The sequence below is a fragment of the Neoarius graeffei genome, chromosome 28, assembly GCF_027579695.1.
Source record: "Neoarius graeffei isolate fNeoGra1 chromosome 28, fNeoGra1.pri, whole genome shotgun sequence".
In the NCBI taxonomy this organism is placed as follows: Eukaryota; Metazoa; Chordata; class Actinopteri; order Siluriformes; family Ariidae; genus Neoarius; species Neoarius graeffei.
This window is the reverse complement of record NC_083596.1, coordinates 43157143-43174816: the sequence shown is the minus strand read 5'-3', so window position 1 is coordinate 43174816 and position 17674 is coordinate 43157143. Positions and strand designations below refer to the sequence as shown.

The following is a 17674-nucleotide window of genomic DNA, read 5'->3' as shown; positions in this document are numbered from 1 at the left end:
CTCATTATCTCTAGCCGCTTTATCCTTCTACAGGGTCGCAGGCGAGCTGGAGCCTATCCCAGCTGACTATGGGCGAAAGGCGGGGTACACCCTGGACAAGTCGCCAGGTCATCACAGGGCTGACACATAGACACAGACAACCATTCACACTCACATTCACACCTACGGTCAATTTAGAGTCACCAGTTAACCTAACCTGCATGTCTTTGGACTGTGGGGGAAACCGGAGCACCCGGAGGAAACCCACGGGGACACGGGGAGAACATGCAAACTCCACACAGAAAGGCCCTCGCCGGCCATGGGGCTCGAACCCAGGACCTTCTTGCTGTGAGGCGACAGCGCTAACCACTACACCACCGTGCCACCCGACTATACTAATCATATAACTTAATCACATTTGTCATAAATGTCATAATTTCTGTAGTAACAACTTGTATTAGCAGGGACTTATAGTATATAATGAACACTCAACATAAACATGTGAAAAACAGAAACATTTTCTACAAGGATGTTTTTTATTTAGCATTTTTTGGAAAGGGTCTCCAGTGTTTGGAATGACAGTCAGAAACAAAGCTGTAACTTTACGCGTTCTGATTTCTCAGTAACATGACAAGCTAATTTTTTCGTCCCATTAACCTGAAGAAACTGAGGAGGGGGCGGCACGGTGGTGTAGTGGTTAGCGCTGTCACCTCACAGCAAGAAGGTCCGGGTTCGAGCCCCGTGGCCGGCGAGGGCCTTTCTGTGTGGAGTTTGCATGTTCTCCCCGTGTCTGCGTGGGTTTCCTCCGGGTGCTCCGGTTTCCCCCACAGTCCAAAGACATGCAGGTTAGGTTAACTGGTGACTCTAAATTGACCGTAGGTGTGAATGTGAGTGTGAATGGTTGTCTGTGTGTCAGCCCTGTGATGACCTGGCGACTTGTCCAGGGTGTACCCCGCCTTTCGCCCGTAGTCAGCTGGGATAGGCTCCAGCTTGCCTGCGACCCTGTAGAACAGGATAAAGCGGCTAGAGATAATGAGATGAGATGAAACTGAGGAGGGAACATGTGTAATGTTATCTGTAACGTTACTTCAGCATTATTAATAGTTGTAGTAACATAGTTGACAGGAACTCGCATTCCACAACGTTAATGTAACTATAAATGAGGACAAATGCTAGTGTTGCCATGGTTAGACATCATCACTGTTAAGACTGAGATTGGATTAAGCTTCAGTCTCAATTCTGATTTTGTTCTTCTCTGCACAGGGAACCCATGAGTGTCTGAGAGGAAACGCCAGGGCTCTGTCCACTGTAACAGCTATTATTGATGGTACAGGATCGATAGGTATGGACAGAATGTCTTCTTTTAAATAAGCATTTTTGTTGTCATTTCACCTGCTGATCGTTACAGTTTGTTGCCAGCAACAGAACGCTGACTAGTTATATTCTTCAACAGTTTACTGTAAACTGATTTGTTAGGCCTGACATGTTGCACGTTCTCAGCTATGACTCCTGTCCACTAGGTGCTGCTATTGGACCTCTTCTAGCCGGCTTGATCTCTCCCACTGGTTGGAATAATGTTTTCTACATGCTCATCACTGCTGATGTACTGGCCTGTCTGGTAAGCATTATAAAGTCCATAAACTGTATTAAACCTGTAACAGTTTACAGAAAGTATTCGGGCGGCACGGTGGTGTAGTGGTTAGCGCTGTCGCCTCACAGCAAGAAGGCCCGGGTCCAAGCCCCGTGGCCGGCGAGGGCCTTTCTGTGTGGAGTTTGCATGTTCTCCCCGTGTCCGCGTGGGTTTCCTCCGGGTGCTCCGGTTTCCCCCACAGTCCAAAGACATGCAGGTTAGGTTAACTGGTGGCTCTAAATTGACCGTAGGTGTGAATGTGAGTGTGAATGGTTGTCTGTGTCTATGTGTCAGCCCTGTGATGACCTGGCGACTTGTCCAGGGTGTACCCCGCCTCTCGCCCGTAGTCAGCTGGGATAGGCTCCAGCTTGCCTGCGACCCTGTAGAACAGGATAAAGCGGCTAGAGATAATGAGATGAGATGAGATGAGTTTACAGAAAGTAGGGCGGCACGGTGGTGGAGTGGTTAGCACTGTCACCTCATAGCAAGAAGGTTCTGAATTTGAGCCCAGCGGCCGGTGGGGGCCTTTCTGTGTGGAGTTTGCATGTTCTTCCCGTGTCAGCGTGGGTTTCCTCCAGGTGCTCTGGTTTCCCCCACAGTCCAAAGACATGCAGTTAGGTTAACATGGGGCAGCCTTGGGCTGAAGTGCCCTTGCAAGTGCAGGGTACCTAACCCCTGACTGCTCTCTGGGCGTTGTAGTAAGGCTGCCCACTGCTCTGGGTGTGTGTGCGTGTGTTCATTGCTTCAGATGGGTTAAATGCAGAGAATGAATCTCACTGTGCTTGAAGTGTGCATGTGACAAATAAAGGTTTCTTCTTCATTTTCCTTCCTTCTTGCTTCTGTAGCTACTGTCCAGGTTAGTGTTTAAGGAGGTCCGAGGATGGTGTGGCTACGCTACAAGACAAAGAGGGTGAGAATTATGGACTAATCCTCATGCAGTTAACTGAATTAACAGTTCAGATTAGAGTCTTTACGTGATTAAAATGTATTAAGAATATTTTGATATAATAGCAAAAATGAAGCACAAGAGCCTTTGGAAAAGGCCTCAACTTTTATAGATTTAGTGTCAAAGTTTTGACTTCCCATCTTTTCTTTACTTTTTTTTGCTTTTTATTATTGCAAAAAAAAACCCCTGATGTCACCAAAAATCATGTTTAACTCTTTAAATCCTGGCTTTAAAAAAACTATTTAAAGGAGATATGCAGAACCTTTATTTTTAAATAAATTTCTGAGTGGATACTATCTCCATCCTTGACTCTTGTATGCTGCATAAATGGGAATTAAAAATATATATATTTTCGAATTAAAATCGACCCCAAAGTTGGCATTCAAGCCGCCCCGCTGAGCCAGCCAGCCCTGAGTGGGTGACATCACAGCAGGAACCGGTTTTAAGGCCGAGGCCTTTGGCAGCTATAGACCAAAGTCGTATAAATAAAAATTTATGGTGAAAGTAAGAAATACCGTTACTGACTTGCTCAACTAAGACTGATTTGACTTCATTGATTTTGGGTTGACTCTCATTAAAACAGGATAGGTGTTATAACTTATGCAACATACATGTACATGCATGCATTTTCACTGATAAAACGTAAAAGGCTAATTAAATAACCAGATGAACTGAGACAATCACATTCTGAAGCAAATTAAATCATCTTATACCGGTAACTTAAATACATAATACAAGTTACATGTATTAATCTAAATGCAGGCAAACAGCGAGTGCTGTTGTTTTGTATCCAAATGAGAGTCACTTCTCACCCGTCTGTGTTCTTGTTTCTTGAAGGCCAATCTTGTGGCTGATTGTTTTGAAACAACTGGACTTTCAGTTGTTCGTTCAGTTCTCCGTTCATTCGCTTCTTCCACGTAAGGGCAAGATTTTGCTGCTGAGGCAAGCATATCCAGCGGAGAAATCAGACGGCTGGTCCACTCATTCTCCATTTTCCCCATATTGAGTACTCCGCCATTACTGCTCGGCTCAGGCAATTACTAAAACCCGGGACGGGACGTCACCGGTTTTAGCAGCAACCGCGGGGAGGTCACTGCCCGAGCGATAATATGTCCCGTCCCGTCCCGTTCTGTCCTGGGTTTTAGCAACAACCCTCAGCTCACACTCTGGGAGAACTGGTGCAACTGAACTTACTTTCCTTTTCTTGTAATTTTATTTTCCTTTAACCATTGGTACTGCACCCTTTTTTAATACGGGCTTATAGCCAACGCTCCTCAACAGATCAGAGGTCTCGTACGAGTGTTCAGTAAAATGTGCAGAGCAGAGGAGAGACCACTTCGCAGGCGCCCAATGTGCCCGTGAACTTCTCGCAAAACGCGTCCAAATCTTTGCAGTTTGAGCATTCTTGGGCCATGAATGCAGCGTAAATCCACCTTCTATTGTGTTGCTGCACCCGCCAGCAACACATCTACGTGGCATGGCGTTAAATTAGCTCAAAATTGAAGCTCGAAGTTGCAGTCAGCTCTGTGTTTTAGCATAGCGGAAATGGCGATGAGACCGATAGCCTTCCTGCGGTGACGTCACAGATGTCAAGGTCATTCACTCAGACCGCTACCTATATGAATAATTTTAATCATAAAAATTACTATATTAGATTTATTGTTAACGCTTAAAACTATTCCTATGTCATTCTTCAGGTCTCAAGGCATTTATAAACAAAATGTGAGGCCATGGTTCTATGTATCTCCTTTAAAAATGGTCCTTTGTAGTCGAATTGTACTTAATTGAACAGCCACTAGAGGGTGCTAACAAGTGCAATATATAACACAATGGTATTGATATATAAAGATAATGAAATGAGAGCCCACCAAAAGCTAGTAACCTTATTCAGAATAAATAAAAAGGACTTTTCAGAAAACAAACTTTATACACTCAGAAAATAAAGTACGTTATTGTACCTACTTTTAGGGGTACAATGGCTTGTCACTGGGGCAGTACCCTCTCAAGTACTTATTTGTACCCTTTTATATACTGCTTGGGACCATATACACTACCATTCAAAAGTTTAGGGTCACCCAGACAATTTTGTGTTTTCCATGAAAAGTCACACTTTTATTTACCACCATAAGTTGTAAAATGAATAGAAAATATAGTCGAGACATTTTTCTGGCCGTTTTGAGCATTTAATCGACCCCACAAATTAATGTGATGCTCCAGAAACTCAATCTGCTCAAAGGAAGGTCAGTTTTATAGCTTCTCTAAAGAGCTCAACTGTTTTCAGCTGTGCTAACATGATTGTACAAGGGTTTTCTAATCATCCATTAGCCTTCTGAGGCAATGAGCAAACACATTGTACCATTAGAACACTGGAGTGAGAGTTGCTGGAAATGGGCCTCTATACACCTATGGAGATATTGCACCAAAAACCAGACATTTGCAGCTAGAATAGTCATTTACCACATTAGCAATGTATAGAGTGGATTTCTGATTAGTTTAAAGTGATCTTCATTGAAAAGAACAGTGCTTTTCTTTCAAAAATAAGGACATTTCAAAGTGACCCCAAACTTTTGAACGGTAGTGTATGTACCTTTTTGACTCTAAAAAGATACACTTATGGCCCTTTTCCACTACCCTTTTTCAGCTCACTTCAGCCCGACACGGCTTGCGTTTCGACTACCTCAGAGCAGCACGACTCAGCTCGCTTCAGCCCTGCTCAGCCCCCAAAACTCGCACGGTTTTGGAGTGGGGCTGAAGCGAGCCAAACCGAGCCGAGTGAGGCTGGGGGCGTGAGCAGACACTCCCCTGTGCACTGATTGGTGAGGAGGAGTGTCCTCACATGCCCACACACGCCCCGCGAGCACGCTGGGATCCGTAAACACCGTAAACCCGGAAGAAGAAGAATTACGAATTACGAGAATTTCTGAAGCCTTATGCGCCTCGCCTCATCTATACGCTCTTGCCAGTATCTGTTGGCGTTGTCGGTGACAACAAGCCACAGCACCAAGACCAGCAACACTAATGACTCCATGTTTATTGTTTACTATCCGGGTCGTGAGACTACCGCTTAAAAGGTCACTGATGTCACTGTTTGCGCCGCCTAACGACATCACGTGACGTCCACCCACTTTCGCTAACTCCACCCAATGTGTCCACCCACTTCCAGCCAGCACGGTTCAGCGCGGTTGTAGTCGAAATGCAACTCCAACAGCCCCGCTCAGCTCGACTCAGCCCAACTCAGCACGGCATGGCTCAGCCCAACTCAGCCGCGTTGGTAGTGGAAAAGCGGCAGTAGTTACCTTGAGGTCCAATAATGAGCCTGAGGGGGCACATTAGTGTAGCTTGTACCTTGGGGGCTGAAAATGGACTCCTACTGTTCCCCCGTTTCTGACAGTATATATAATAACCACGCGATCCTTAAGAAACAAACTCATCAGTCAGGTTCTTTGCTTCCTTGAGTATTCTCACACAGAATGTTTTATGTAATCCATATCATCAGGAACACTGAACTTATTCCTGTAAGAATATGAAAGAAGCGAAGGTGTGGGGAGGAAAAAGAGGTTTCTGTTGTGATGTCAATGTAATGAACAAGATCATTTAGATACTTTTGTATTTATAATATTTTTGTGTTAGAATTTTTTTTTTTAGCACTTTTCAGTCAAAGCTTCCGTCGGGCATGCAACCTCATGCAGTCTAATTAATAGCTGATAATTTCCGACTGTATTATGGCTCCTATTAAATCAGAAGGATCTAATGAATAATTGGGAAGTGTCGAGTTTTTGTATCCTGGTTTGATCTGCCTGTTTCATTTCAGGTTCAAAGAGACCTGAGGTGCAGCCGGACAAGTGAATATCACAGCTGTGGTGGGAAAATGGTGGCGGTGACAAAACAACAAAACCAAGACCCGATTTCCTGATCCATCACACAAAGCTGTTTTTTTAAAAGATATTTTTATTTTCATCTGAATATGGGACACTTTTATCCTTTTACCCTCAGACAAAAGAAACAATATGCCCAATGGTGTGATGAATGAAACGATGGGCGGAAACAAGCCCCTTTGATGTATAGGGGGGAAGAAGAAGAAAAAGAAGAAAGAAAGAAAGAGAATCAGAACTCCTCGATTTTAACTGAACTGTGCCTGATTTTTTTGTTTTGTTTTAATCATTACAAAATGCTAATCATGTATATTTGCTTTTATCCCAAGTCTCTATGGTTACTCTAGATTCAGGACCAAACACATCTCTCTCTCTCTTTCTCTCTCTCACCCATATACTACCGTTCAAAAGTTTGGGGTCACTTTGAAATGTCCTTATTTTTGAAAGAAAAGCACTGTTCTTTTCAATGAAGATCACTTTAAACTAATCAGAAATCCACTCTATACATTGCTAATGTGGTAAATGACTATTCTAGCTGCAAATGTCTGGTTTTTGGTGCAATATCTCCATAGGTGTATAGAGGCCCATTTCCAGCAACTCTCACTCCAGTGTTCTAATGGTACAATGTGTTTGCTCATTGCCTCAGAAGGCTAATGGATGATTAGAAAACCCTTGTACAATCATGTTAGCACAGCTGAAAACAGTTGAGCTCTTTAGAGAAGCTATAAAACTGACCTTCCTTTGAGCAGATTGAGTTTCTGGAGCATCACATTAATTTGTGGGGTCGATTAAATGCTCAAAATGGCCAGAAAAATGTCTCGACTATATTTTCTATTCATTTTACAACTTATGGTGGTAAATAAAAGTGTGACTTTTCATGGAAAACACAAAATTGTCTGGGTGACCCCAAACTTTTGAACGGTAGTGTACATGTATATATATACACACACACACTCGCAGAAACACTATTCTTCAGGTTACTCAGATAGTCTCTGTCTGAGAGCGGGCTACAGTAATGTTTGGGTGTTCAGATGAGCCAGATTTTGCTGTGCAAATCTGCTGGAATGAGTTTGGCTATGCTTTACAACATGACTCACTAATTAAACAATGAAATCCGAGGCTTTATATAATTGAATTGTCTTCAGAGACCATGTATTCGTAAATTCACTAGGTTGTAAAGCAGTTGCAACAAGCACTTTTCAACTACACTATGGACGTTTTAATGAAATTGACATTCACCTCGAATTAACTGCAAAGTCAATGCAAAGCTTTGGAAGAATCAATGTTTTGTTTAAAAGCTCAAATGATTGATTAATATCAATGTATATAAGACATGATGAGATATTTATTAGTATACACTGTGTGACAATACAGTGAATTCAACTACAATGCTAACAAATTGTTTTCATGATAATGAAACACTTGGAAATAAACAGTGTGTTGTGCTTTTTGATAAGTGTTTGTTGTCTGGAGTAATTTTATTTTTCTTTTATGAAACATATTTCCGAGCTGACTGCATTTTAAGATGCATTGAATTCTGACATCTCATCTCATTATCTGTAGCCGCTTTATCCTGTTCTACAGGGTCGCAGGCAAGCTGGAGCCTATCCCAGCTGACTACGGGCGAAAGGCGGGGTACACCCTGGACAAGTCGCCAGGTCATCACAGGGCTGACACATAGACACAGACAACCATTCACACTCACATTCACACCTACGGTCAATTTAGAGTCACCAGTTAACCTAACCTGCATGTCTTTGGACTGTGGGGGAAACCGGAGCACCCGGAGGAAACCCACACGGACACGGGGAGAACATGCAAACTCCGCACAGAAAGGCCCTCGCCGGCCACGGGGCTCAAACCCGGACCTTCTTGCTGTGAGGTGACAGCGCTAACCACTACACCACCGTGCCACCTTGAATTCTGACATATATTCACATATATTGTTTTTGAGTAAAGTGGCATGTTATTGGCACGTTCTCATGTTTTGTGCACTAGATTTAACTTCATTTTGGCACATTATTTGCATGTCACTTGGAAAAGTACAGTGCCCTTCAAAAGTATTGGTATCCTTCAATATAATGAACAAACATTAACAATGTTACAAACATTAGACACAGCAATGTTTTGCACTCAAGCAACAGGAGAAACCATTTAACCTTGGAACTAAATTAATAACATGCAAATATCCAAGGTGTTACACTGCTGCTGTAATAAATTAGACCATGATACGAATGACAGCATGGTGTTGCGGTGGGTATCATTGCTGCCTCACTGCTCCAGGGTCCACAGTTTGATCCTGAGCTCGGGCTGGATGGAGTTTCACACATTCTCCTTGTGTCCATGTAGGTTTCCTCTGGGCTCTCTGGTTTCCTCCCACCATGCAAAAATATGCTGGTAGTTGGATTGACTGCATTCTGAATTGCCTCGAGATATGAATGAGTGTGTGAATATGTTTGTACAGCTTTTTTTTTATTGTTTTGGGGTTTTTTTTAACCTCTGCCAACTTTGTTGGAGGAGGTTATGTTTTTGTCTCTGTTTAGTTGTTTGTTTGCCTGTTCCTAACATAACACAAAAAGTAGTGAACGGATTTTGGTGGAATTTGGAGGAAAGGTGGGCCATGGAGCAAAGAACAACTGGCTAGATTCTGACGCAAATCCAAATCTATGTGGATCCAGGATCTTTTTTTGCCTGTTTCCAATGTAACTCAATAAGTACTGAACGGATTTTGATTAAATTTGGTGGACAGTTTTAGTATTATCCTAGGTTCAAGTGATTTGATTTTGATGTTGATAACATTTGGCTTGGCACAGGTATACACTCTACCAAGTGCCCTTCCGGGGATCGCTATCAATAAGGCCTATTATTGACTGCTATTGTTTAAAATATATATATATATATATATATATATATATATATATATATATATATATATATATATATATATATATATATATATATATCTTATTTACTTCTTATTATTAATATTCGTATTAGAAGAATGTATTTCAAATAATGCAATCATTTTATGATCTAAACGTAAATCACTGGAATACAAACAAATATTGTCCCAATGGATTTAGTTTATATGATACATAACCTGTTGTAACCCTTGGGTTCAGATAGATAGATAGATAGATAGATAGATAGATAGATAAAGCAAGCATTAATGTCTCCAGTGGGGTGGCACAGTGGTGTCATGGTTAGCATTGTTGCCTCACAGCAAGAAGGTCCTGGGTTTGAGCCCAGTGGCCAGTGAGGGCCTTTCTGTGTGGAGTTTGCATGCTCTCCTCGTGTCTGTGTGGGTTTCCTCCGGGTGCTCCGGTTTCCCCCACAGTCCAAAGACGTGCAGGTTAGGCTAATTGGTGGCTCTAAATCAGGGGTGTCCAAACTGATCCATAAAGGGCCGTGTGGCTGCAGGTTTTCATTCCAGCCATGCAGCAGCACACCTGACTTGGCTCATTCAATCAACTGAACTGTCTTCACACAGTCAAATACTTGCAGCCACACCCACCCTTGATTAAAGGGTGGGTGTGCCGGTTGATTGAATAAGCCAAATCAGGTGTGCTGCTGCATGGCTGGAATGAAAACCTGCAGCCACACGGCCCTTTATGGATCAGTTTGGACACCCCTGCTCGAAATTGACCGTAGGTGTGAATGTAAAGGTGTGTGAATGGTTGTCTGTGTCTATGTGTTAGCCCTGCGATGACCTGGCGACTTGTCCAGGGTGTACCCCGCCTCTCGCCCGTAGTCAGCTGGGATAGGCTCCAGCTTGCCTGCGACCCTGTAGAAGGATAAAGCGGCTAGAGATAATGAGATGAGATGAGATATTTGTCTAATCTGTTTAATTTTTGAAGAGTCGACTCCAAAGACGGGGCGGCACAGTGGTGTAGTGGTTAGCGCTGTCGCCTCACAGCAAGAAGGTCCTGGGTTCGAGCCCCGTGGCCGGCGAGGGCCTTTCTGTGCGGAGTTTGCATGTTCTCCCCGTGTCCGCGTGGGTTTCCTCCGGGTGCTCCGGTTTCCCCCACAGTCCAAAGACATGCAGGTTAGGTTAACTGGTGGCTCTAAATTGACCGTAGGTGTGAATGTGAGTGTGAATGGTTGTCTGTGTCTATGTGTCAGCCCTGTGATGACCTGGCGACTTGTCCAGGGTGTACCCCGCCTTTCGCCCGTAGTCAGCTGGGATAGGCTCCAGCTTGCCTGCGACCCTGTAGAAGGATAAAGCGGCTAGAGATAATGAGATGAGATGAGACTCCAAAGACCTAATTTCATACACGAATCAGTCATGTAATAGGCTGTGTACTTTCATAACTGGAGAGCTCCTTTAGTATCTTTTTACCAGACAGACAATGAAGAGGTGCGGCACGGTGGTGTAGTGGTTAGCGCTGTCGCCTCACAGCAAGAAGGTCCGGGTTCGAGCCCCGTGGCTGGCGAGGGCCTTTCTGTGTGGAGTTTGCATGTTCTCCCCGTGTCCGCGTGGGTTTCCTCCGGGTGCTCCGGTTTCCCCCACAGTCCAAAGACATGCAGGTTAGGTTAACTGGTGACTCTAAATTGAGCGTAGGTGTGAATGTGAGTGTGAATGGTTGTCTGTGTCTATGTGTCAGCCCTGTAATGACTTGGCGACTTGTCCAGGGTGTACCCCGCCTTTCACCCGTAGTCAGCTGGGATAGGCTCCAGCTCGCCTGCGACCCTGTAGAACAGGATAAAGCGGCTAGAGATAATGAGATGAGATGAGAAAATGAAGATATTCATTTGCAGAATCGGAGTCGACTCCGAAAAATCCTAACGTTCTCAGCATCTTGAACTGGAACAGGAGTCGACTCCAAAAGAATCAGTCTTTCAAACTCACTTCCAGCTGGAGCGTTTCCAGGGCAACGCGCGAGCAAGTGCACGGGATATTTCGGCCCCGCCCACATCTCGCGCGCCATGAATATTCCCGCGCTTTTCTCTCCTGTGTGAGCCTGTGTGTGAGTTTAAAGGCTGAGGGAAGGCGGATGGCTCACACACAGCCCGCCCTGACGCGCACTTCTCCAAGGCTTTTAACACTTCCTGAGGTTAGTAGAAACGATAATTGTACTGTTTACTTTCATTTGTCAACATGATTTTCAAGTTTCTTTGTAATTTTTGAAGTTATTTTCCTGCTTGTTTGCTGAGGTGAGCAGAGCAGGTGTTTACTGTGGTACCTCATGTAGCATTTCTCCTCTGCTTCATTTTGTCTCATATGATATGTCAGTTCTGAATTTTCAACAATTCAAATGATTTTCTTTGGTTTTCCAGAAAGAAAGGTAGCAACAACAAGAAAACAAATCCCAATAAAGGTCACAATGGGATCCAGCTCTTCGTCCTATGCTCCTAAAACCGTGTACCTGGATGTGGATGGAAAAGTTCAGAGGGTAAGAAGAACCTTTAAAACCTTTCAATGATGAGCCTGGGCAAAATGAAGTTAAGTAATGAAGTGCCAAAATGAAGTTAAATCTAGTGCACAAAACATGAGAACGTGCCAATAACATGCCACTTTACTCAAAAACAATATATGTGAATATATGTCAGAATTCAAGGTGGCACGGTGGTGTAGTGGTTAGCGCTGTCGCCTCACAGCAAGAAGGTCCTGGGTTCGAGCCCCGGGGCCGGCGAGGGCCTTTCTGTGTGGAGTTTGCATGTTCTCCCCGTGTCCGCGTGGGTTTCCTCCGGGTGCTCCGGTTTCCCCCACAGTCCAAAGACATGCAGGTTAGGTTAACTGGTGACTCTAAATTGAGCGTAGGTGTGAATGTGAGTGTGAATGGTTGTGTGTCTATGTGTCGGCCCTGTGATGACCTGGCGACTTGTCCAGGGTGTACCCCGCCTTTCACCCGTAGTCAGCTGGGATAGGCTCCAGCTTGCCTGCGACCCTGTAGAAGGATAAAGCGGCTAGAGATAATGAGATGAGATGATGAGCCTCCTGGCGGTATGCTGCATAGACATCCTAATACATCGACGGAGCATCCAATGTAAATTCTAAAAGCGCTGACGAGGCGCGGGGCCGCCATCCTGGAGTGGTGATCCGCTGCACTCAGTGTAATACTAAATACATTAGATATAAACAGCTTAACGTTTTTCTATCGGCTACAACCACCAATCTGTTGCAAATAAAATGCGGTTTTAACAATCTAAATCCATTATAATGATTCAAATGTGTGTGTTTTCTTTAAATAGATTGTTAAGAACATATCAAAGGGGAAATTAATCTAGTCAGTGAATTTATAAGAGATGGCGAAGTGTAATCTTGTAGCATTTCCTCTACTGTTATTTACAGGTTACTTTAACCGACAAACTTTTTTTTTTTTGAAACCGTGAAAAATTTGACAGGTTAACGTAGGTTAACAGCCCTACCCCAACACAATCTAGACTGTACATTTATACCCGTTGTCGTTCACAATCATCATAATTTCCTCATCATTTATTTCGACTTTATCATATTTAATTTCATTCATGTCTATTATTGTCATACTCTTATGTATCAGACTAGTGCTACCTGATGACAATTTAAGTCTCTTAGCTCCTTCTCAGCTCTGGTAATATACTATTTAAAAAAAACAACAAATAGTACGGTAATGTTAAATCTTACTTGTGAAAAGTAATCCCCCTGCTTCTGTTTGAAACGGTTCGCTCGTTTGAGCAGGAGTACGCTGAGCACCAGCCTGGCAGCTTGTCTCTTGTCTTCTTCTTCAGTCGTGCAGTAATAGACGGTACTTTTTTTTTTATTATTTCCCAAAACATTCAAAATACAAACAAATAGAGCACCATATATATACAGATCCAAAAACATCAAAATAGTAAAACACACACATAGCAATAAAGTAAAAAATATGAACAAGAAAGGGGTTACTTAACTATCTTTACATATGTTAATCGAGTAAATCAAAGTCATCCAAAAAAGATATAAAATAACCAACATCCTTATTTTCAACTAACTTTAGAGATTTGGCAAAAAGCTTGAGGTCATTCTTCCAGTGTGTAACATAAGGTTTAGTTTTAAAAAAATGACATTTGTGAATAAAGTGTTTACCTAAAAGTAGTAAATTATTAATACCATATTCAATTTTGTTATTATTTAAAAACACTCCAAATTTAATTTCTTTAATGGATAAAGGGGCAAACTGAATCCCCCTAGACTGATAGACGGTACCTTGATATCTTGCGCTTTCTCACCACTCCAAGATGGCGACCGTATTTCTCGCGTCAGAACAGCCAACTCTCCGTCTGTGTATTAGGATGTCTATGGTATGCTGATACATACAGTGTTCCTCTGACTGAGGAACGCCTCAAATGTGAAAAAGAAAAATGGTATATATGGGTCTGGGTACCATACCTGTCAACTTTGAGGTTTGAAAAAAAGGGATATTTCCCAGATTTTTAACTCAAAAAAAGGGAAAATTTCGGAAAGTCATACCCTTCACCAAAAGTGGGTGTGTAGTTGAATGGGGGGCAATTTTCTATCTAGTATTTGTGATTTCCTGTACTCTGGTGCATGTTGGTGATAGCCAAGACCCAAACTCAATATGCTTATAGTTTATAGAGTGCATTTGCGAATAAACTATACATTTATTTTTATTTGCTTTCAGTGGTACCGGTTATTTCCCAAATTAAGGGCTAAAATACGTATCTTATGTTAAAATAAGAAAGGTCATTATATAACCAGTCAATAAATTCAATTCCATTGCAATTTATTATGGTTTTACCATAGTCATGGCCTCGGAACGATAGATAGATAGATAGATAGATAGATAGATAGATAGATAGATAGATAGATAGATAGATAGATAGAGTAATATAAGATATTAAACCAAGAGTGATTTAAAATGGGTTTCAGATAGAAAATAAAATAGACAGTGAGTGGATAAAACAGTTAATACACCAATTAGTTTACACTAGGCTATTTATGAGGTCTTAGCCAGGACATACTTAATGTAAACATGTGTAGCTTACCTTTGATTATTTGGGAGGCTTTCGTTTTCCCCATGGAAAATTTCTTTGCGATGGAAGAGTCTGGGAACATTCCAGCCACGCACTTGTTGAAATCATCAAAGAAAGAGAGGCTAATGTTTTTCTTAGCTATTAGCATCGCCATCTTCACCTCAGACCTAATCAGTGTTGCCAGATACTGCTGAAGTTTTCCAGCCCAAAATATGTTCAAAACCCGCCAAAATGCACTTGAAACCGCCCAACTTGGGCAGGAAACCACCCAATCTGGCAACACTGGACCTAATCACTTGCTCAGCCTCGCCTCCAGACGTAGTTATGTAATTACTGATGCCTGAGAGGGCGGGGATGTGAATTCATGGCCCGACTTCCTGCTGTAAACTCCTGTCAGAGGCACGTCATGAATTCTGGACCTACCGACTTTTACGGGATATTTTCGGGAAAATTAAAAAACGGGAAGACAGCGGGAAATAAGTCAAAATAAGGGATTTCCCGGGAAAAACAGGAGGGTTGACAGGTATGCTGGGTACTCTGTGGGTCCCCCACTAAATATACTCACAGTCAGTAAACTATACGGTTTTGAATGGTGATGGTTTTAATTTGAAATAAAATGATGAAAGAAATAATACAGATAAAACTAAATCTTTATTCAGAATTTGGCAAAAATTCTGCAAATTTGTGGAAAAATGGCGGCTTGATCTGGGACATGATAAATGCTTGACTACATCGCATTCCCTTACAAAGGTTGTAGTCCACTGAAAAGTCTACAGTTATCACTAATTGTATTTTAAGTTGTAACTTTATCCACCTAAGGATTGGTGCGCTCACAGAATAATCATAACCGTAATAAAACATCACGCAAAATATTTCATCACCGTTGTAACTCCATTTTCCGCAGACCCAAAACCAATACGATCGTGTGTTTTGATCTAAACGGAAAGCCACAGGGTCGAGGTCACTACCTCACCAAAAGCAGTAACTTAAAATCACTACGCCATATAAACATTTAGTTTTAAATCTGCAATTTTGTTTTTTAAAACGAAAGCTGAAAGTTAGGTATAGAATACGTTGCTTACAGGATATGTTACGATGGTAGCTGGTCTTGTATGAATTTCTGAGCTATAAAATGAGTTGTGGTGTACTTTTTACCGTAGCGTGTTATTTGTGCGCGGGGAAGGACACACATTAACAATTTGCGTGTGTTGAATGGAATTTTCCACTCCAACAGTTAGAAGCTGATCGTGCTTCCATTTGTGGTCTTTCTGTTACGCGAGTGATCTGTTCGGACGTTATCACAGAAAAGGCGAGTTTTGACAGTTTTGTTTTAGTCTTGCAGTATAAGGCAATAGAATATTTCTTTTTCATCTTACTTTCGTATTTCGTAGTGTTTGCGTGTTTTTGGCCAATATTTTGCAACCACGGTCAATTTAGATCGGACTTTTGATAGAATCTACGGCCAGTCATTTTGCCCCGCCCCCGCCTCGCGCTCCGTCTGGTGTGGTAGTGATGTCCCGTTGCTCGCGCGCCGCAGCAGAGACCCGCGCGACCTTCAGCCGGTACAGTCGCTGTTCTTTTACCACCGCCGTTATTCTCATCTTTCCGGTGTGTTCTTGATTTTTCCATTGTGTCCCGTTTCGCCATATCAAATCCCCAAAATGTATCATTTTATTCATATTTAAGTGAATAATCAATTCAGTCATCATCACTAGGCATTTTTAACCCAAGCAATCAAAAAGAGGAAATGTATTCAATATTTTCACTCATCTGTGAAGGAGGGGCTTTAATTCTTCATGATGGAGTTATTTTAGATGGAAATCAATTTTACAAAAGCACTTGAATTGTAATAAAAAAATTTCCATAGTGGAGGCCAGATAAAGCAAGATACTATCTTTATTCTTATTAAACATGACAAAAGAAATATTGAGTGTTGGGTAAATGCAAAAAAAAAATACCGTAAAATACCAAATAATAGCCGAGTTCCAATTAACCGCCGAGTTCCCTTTAACGGCCGGGTGTACGCGTGTGTTGTGACAAATAAAGGCCGGTTCCGAATACTCGCCGGGGTCTTAAAAAAAAAAAAAGCGTCCGAACGTTCTATCTAGAATCTTGAGGCCCAGCACTTTTCTGGTTTTCTGGTGTTTAAACGATTTTGCATTGCATAGTTTTCTACCGAAACAATATGAATGAATGAATGAATGAATGAATGAATGAAATTATTTCTATAATACTGTTTACAACATTTTGTTACGTGATAATAAACATGCCATTTCAATGTTATAATCTTGGTCTACCGTAATATTTCTTGAGGAATGCAACTCCGTAACTTTTGACAGATGTCTTAGCCACCCCTTTGGGTATACCCAACGAAAGCCAGCGTGTGTGGTGACATTGAGGACTGCGGGTTTCCAAGGTTGGACTGCTGCTTCTGTTAAACGACCTAAATTGCCGAATGCATGCGTCAAAGCACACACTGAGTTTTATTAAAGACCTTATACCATTTCACTTGCCCTTACCCATTCGGATCTGGAAGACGCTTTACAAAAAAGGTGAGAGCGTTCTAACATGCATTTCAGTCTGCTCGCGGCCAATCTAATCCAAGGGGCCTTTTCAACAAGTAATCTGTCGTGCAAGTTGGGCAGAAGCACACGTCAGGCAGGCAACATGTAGGCCTACAAGTCAGTAACCTATTCAACTAACTTTCATCCGAACTTTAAGTTTTCTACGGGGTCGAGCCACCGTACCAACTCACTCGGGGAATAGGCTCATATCGGCCAAATAGGGAGACGTCTTGGAGAGAAACGTGATGCAAGATGACAGTATGTAGCCACTGCAGGTCACTTATTTTTCAGCATAAGAAAAAACCCTTTGGTTTGACACTTCGCACCCTAATTATGTTGCTTCAACGTCGCGCCCTCCATGCAATTTCAGATTGACAGACATCGCGAAGCGCAAAGGGTGGCGGCTGCATGGGTGAGGGTGATAGCAAGTGACCATAACTTTGCAGAGTAATTAAATCACAGTGCTGCGCACAGACAATGGTGTGGTTTCTTGATTATTTTGTAAAGCATGCGCTTAACTAGTCATTAACAGGAAAAGGTGTGTGATTTATCCTTTATCCACCCCGACTGTGCCATGCGAAGATGCATTCTGCGTCTTCAAAATTCCCCGAAGTCGGCACCGTGCTATCTGTAATCTAACTCTAAACAAACTGTAAGTTATACTGGTTAAAAGTAGGCCTATCTGAGAATGATTTTTTCCCCCGTTTTGAGGTAGATTTTGGGGAAGGTG

At 42.4% G+C, this 17674-nt stretch overlaps 2 protein-coding genes across 5 annotated transcripts in view; both read left to right on the top strand.

The window, feature by feature from the left end:
• slc37a2 (solute carrier family 37 member 2) overlaps positions 1–7883 on the top strand; it is a 33546-nt gene extending 25663 nt beyond the window's left edge. For both annotated transcript variants that reach the window (XM_060912994.1, XM_060912993.1), the window contains 4 exons: positions 1243–1321; positions 1500–1597; positions 2455–2519; positions 6367–7883. In XM_060912994.1, coding sequence (XP_060768977.1) covers positions 1243–1321; positions 1500–1597; positions 2455–2519; positions 6367–6382 — 258 coding nt within the window. In that variant the 3' untranslated portion in view covers positions 6383–7883. The remainder of the gene's footprint in view (positions 1–1242; positions 1322–1499; positions 1598–2454; positions 2520–6366) is intronic.
• A 3272-nt stretch (positions 7884–11155) lies between these two features.
• pde9ab (phosphodiesterase 9ab) overlaps positions 11156–17674 on the top strand; it is a 44176-nt gene continuing 37657 nt past the window's right edge. For 2 of the 3 annotated variants that reach the window (XM_060912313.1, XM_060912310.1), the window contains exons 1-2: positions 11157–11481; positions 11705–11820. In XM_060912313.1, coding sequence (XP_060768296.1) covers positions 11752–11820 — 69 coding nt within the window. In that variant the 5' untranslated portion in view covers positions 11157–11481; positions 11705–11751. Of the gene's footprint in view, positions 11482–11704; positions 11821–17674 lie in introns of all 3 variants that reach the window. The other variant, XM_060912312.1, reaches the window with a different exon arrangement.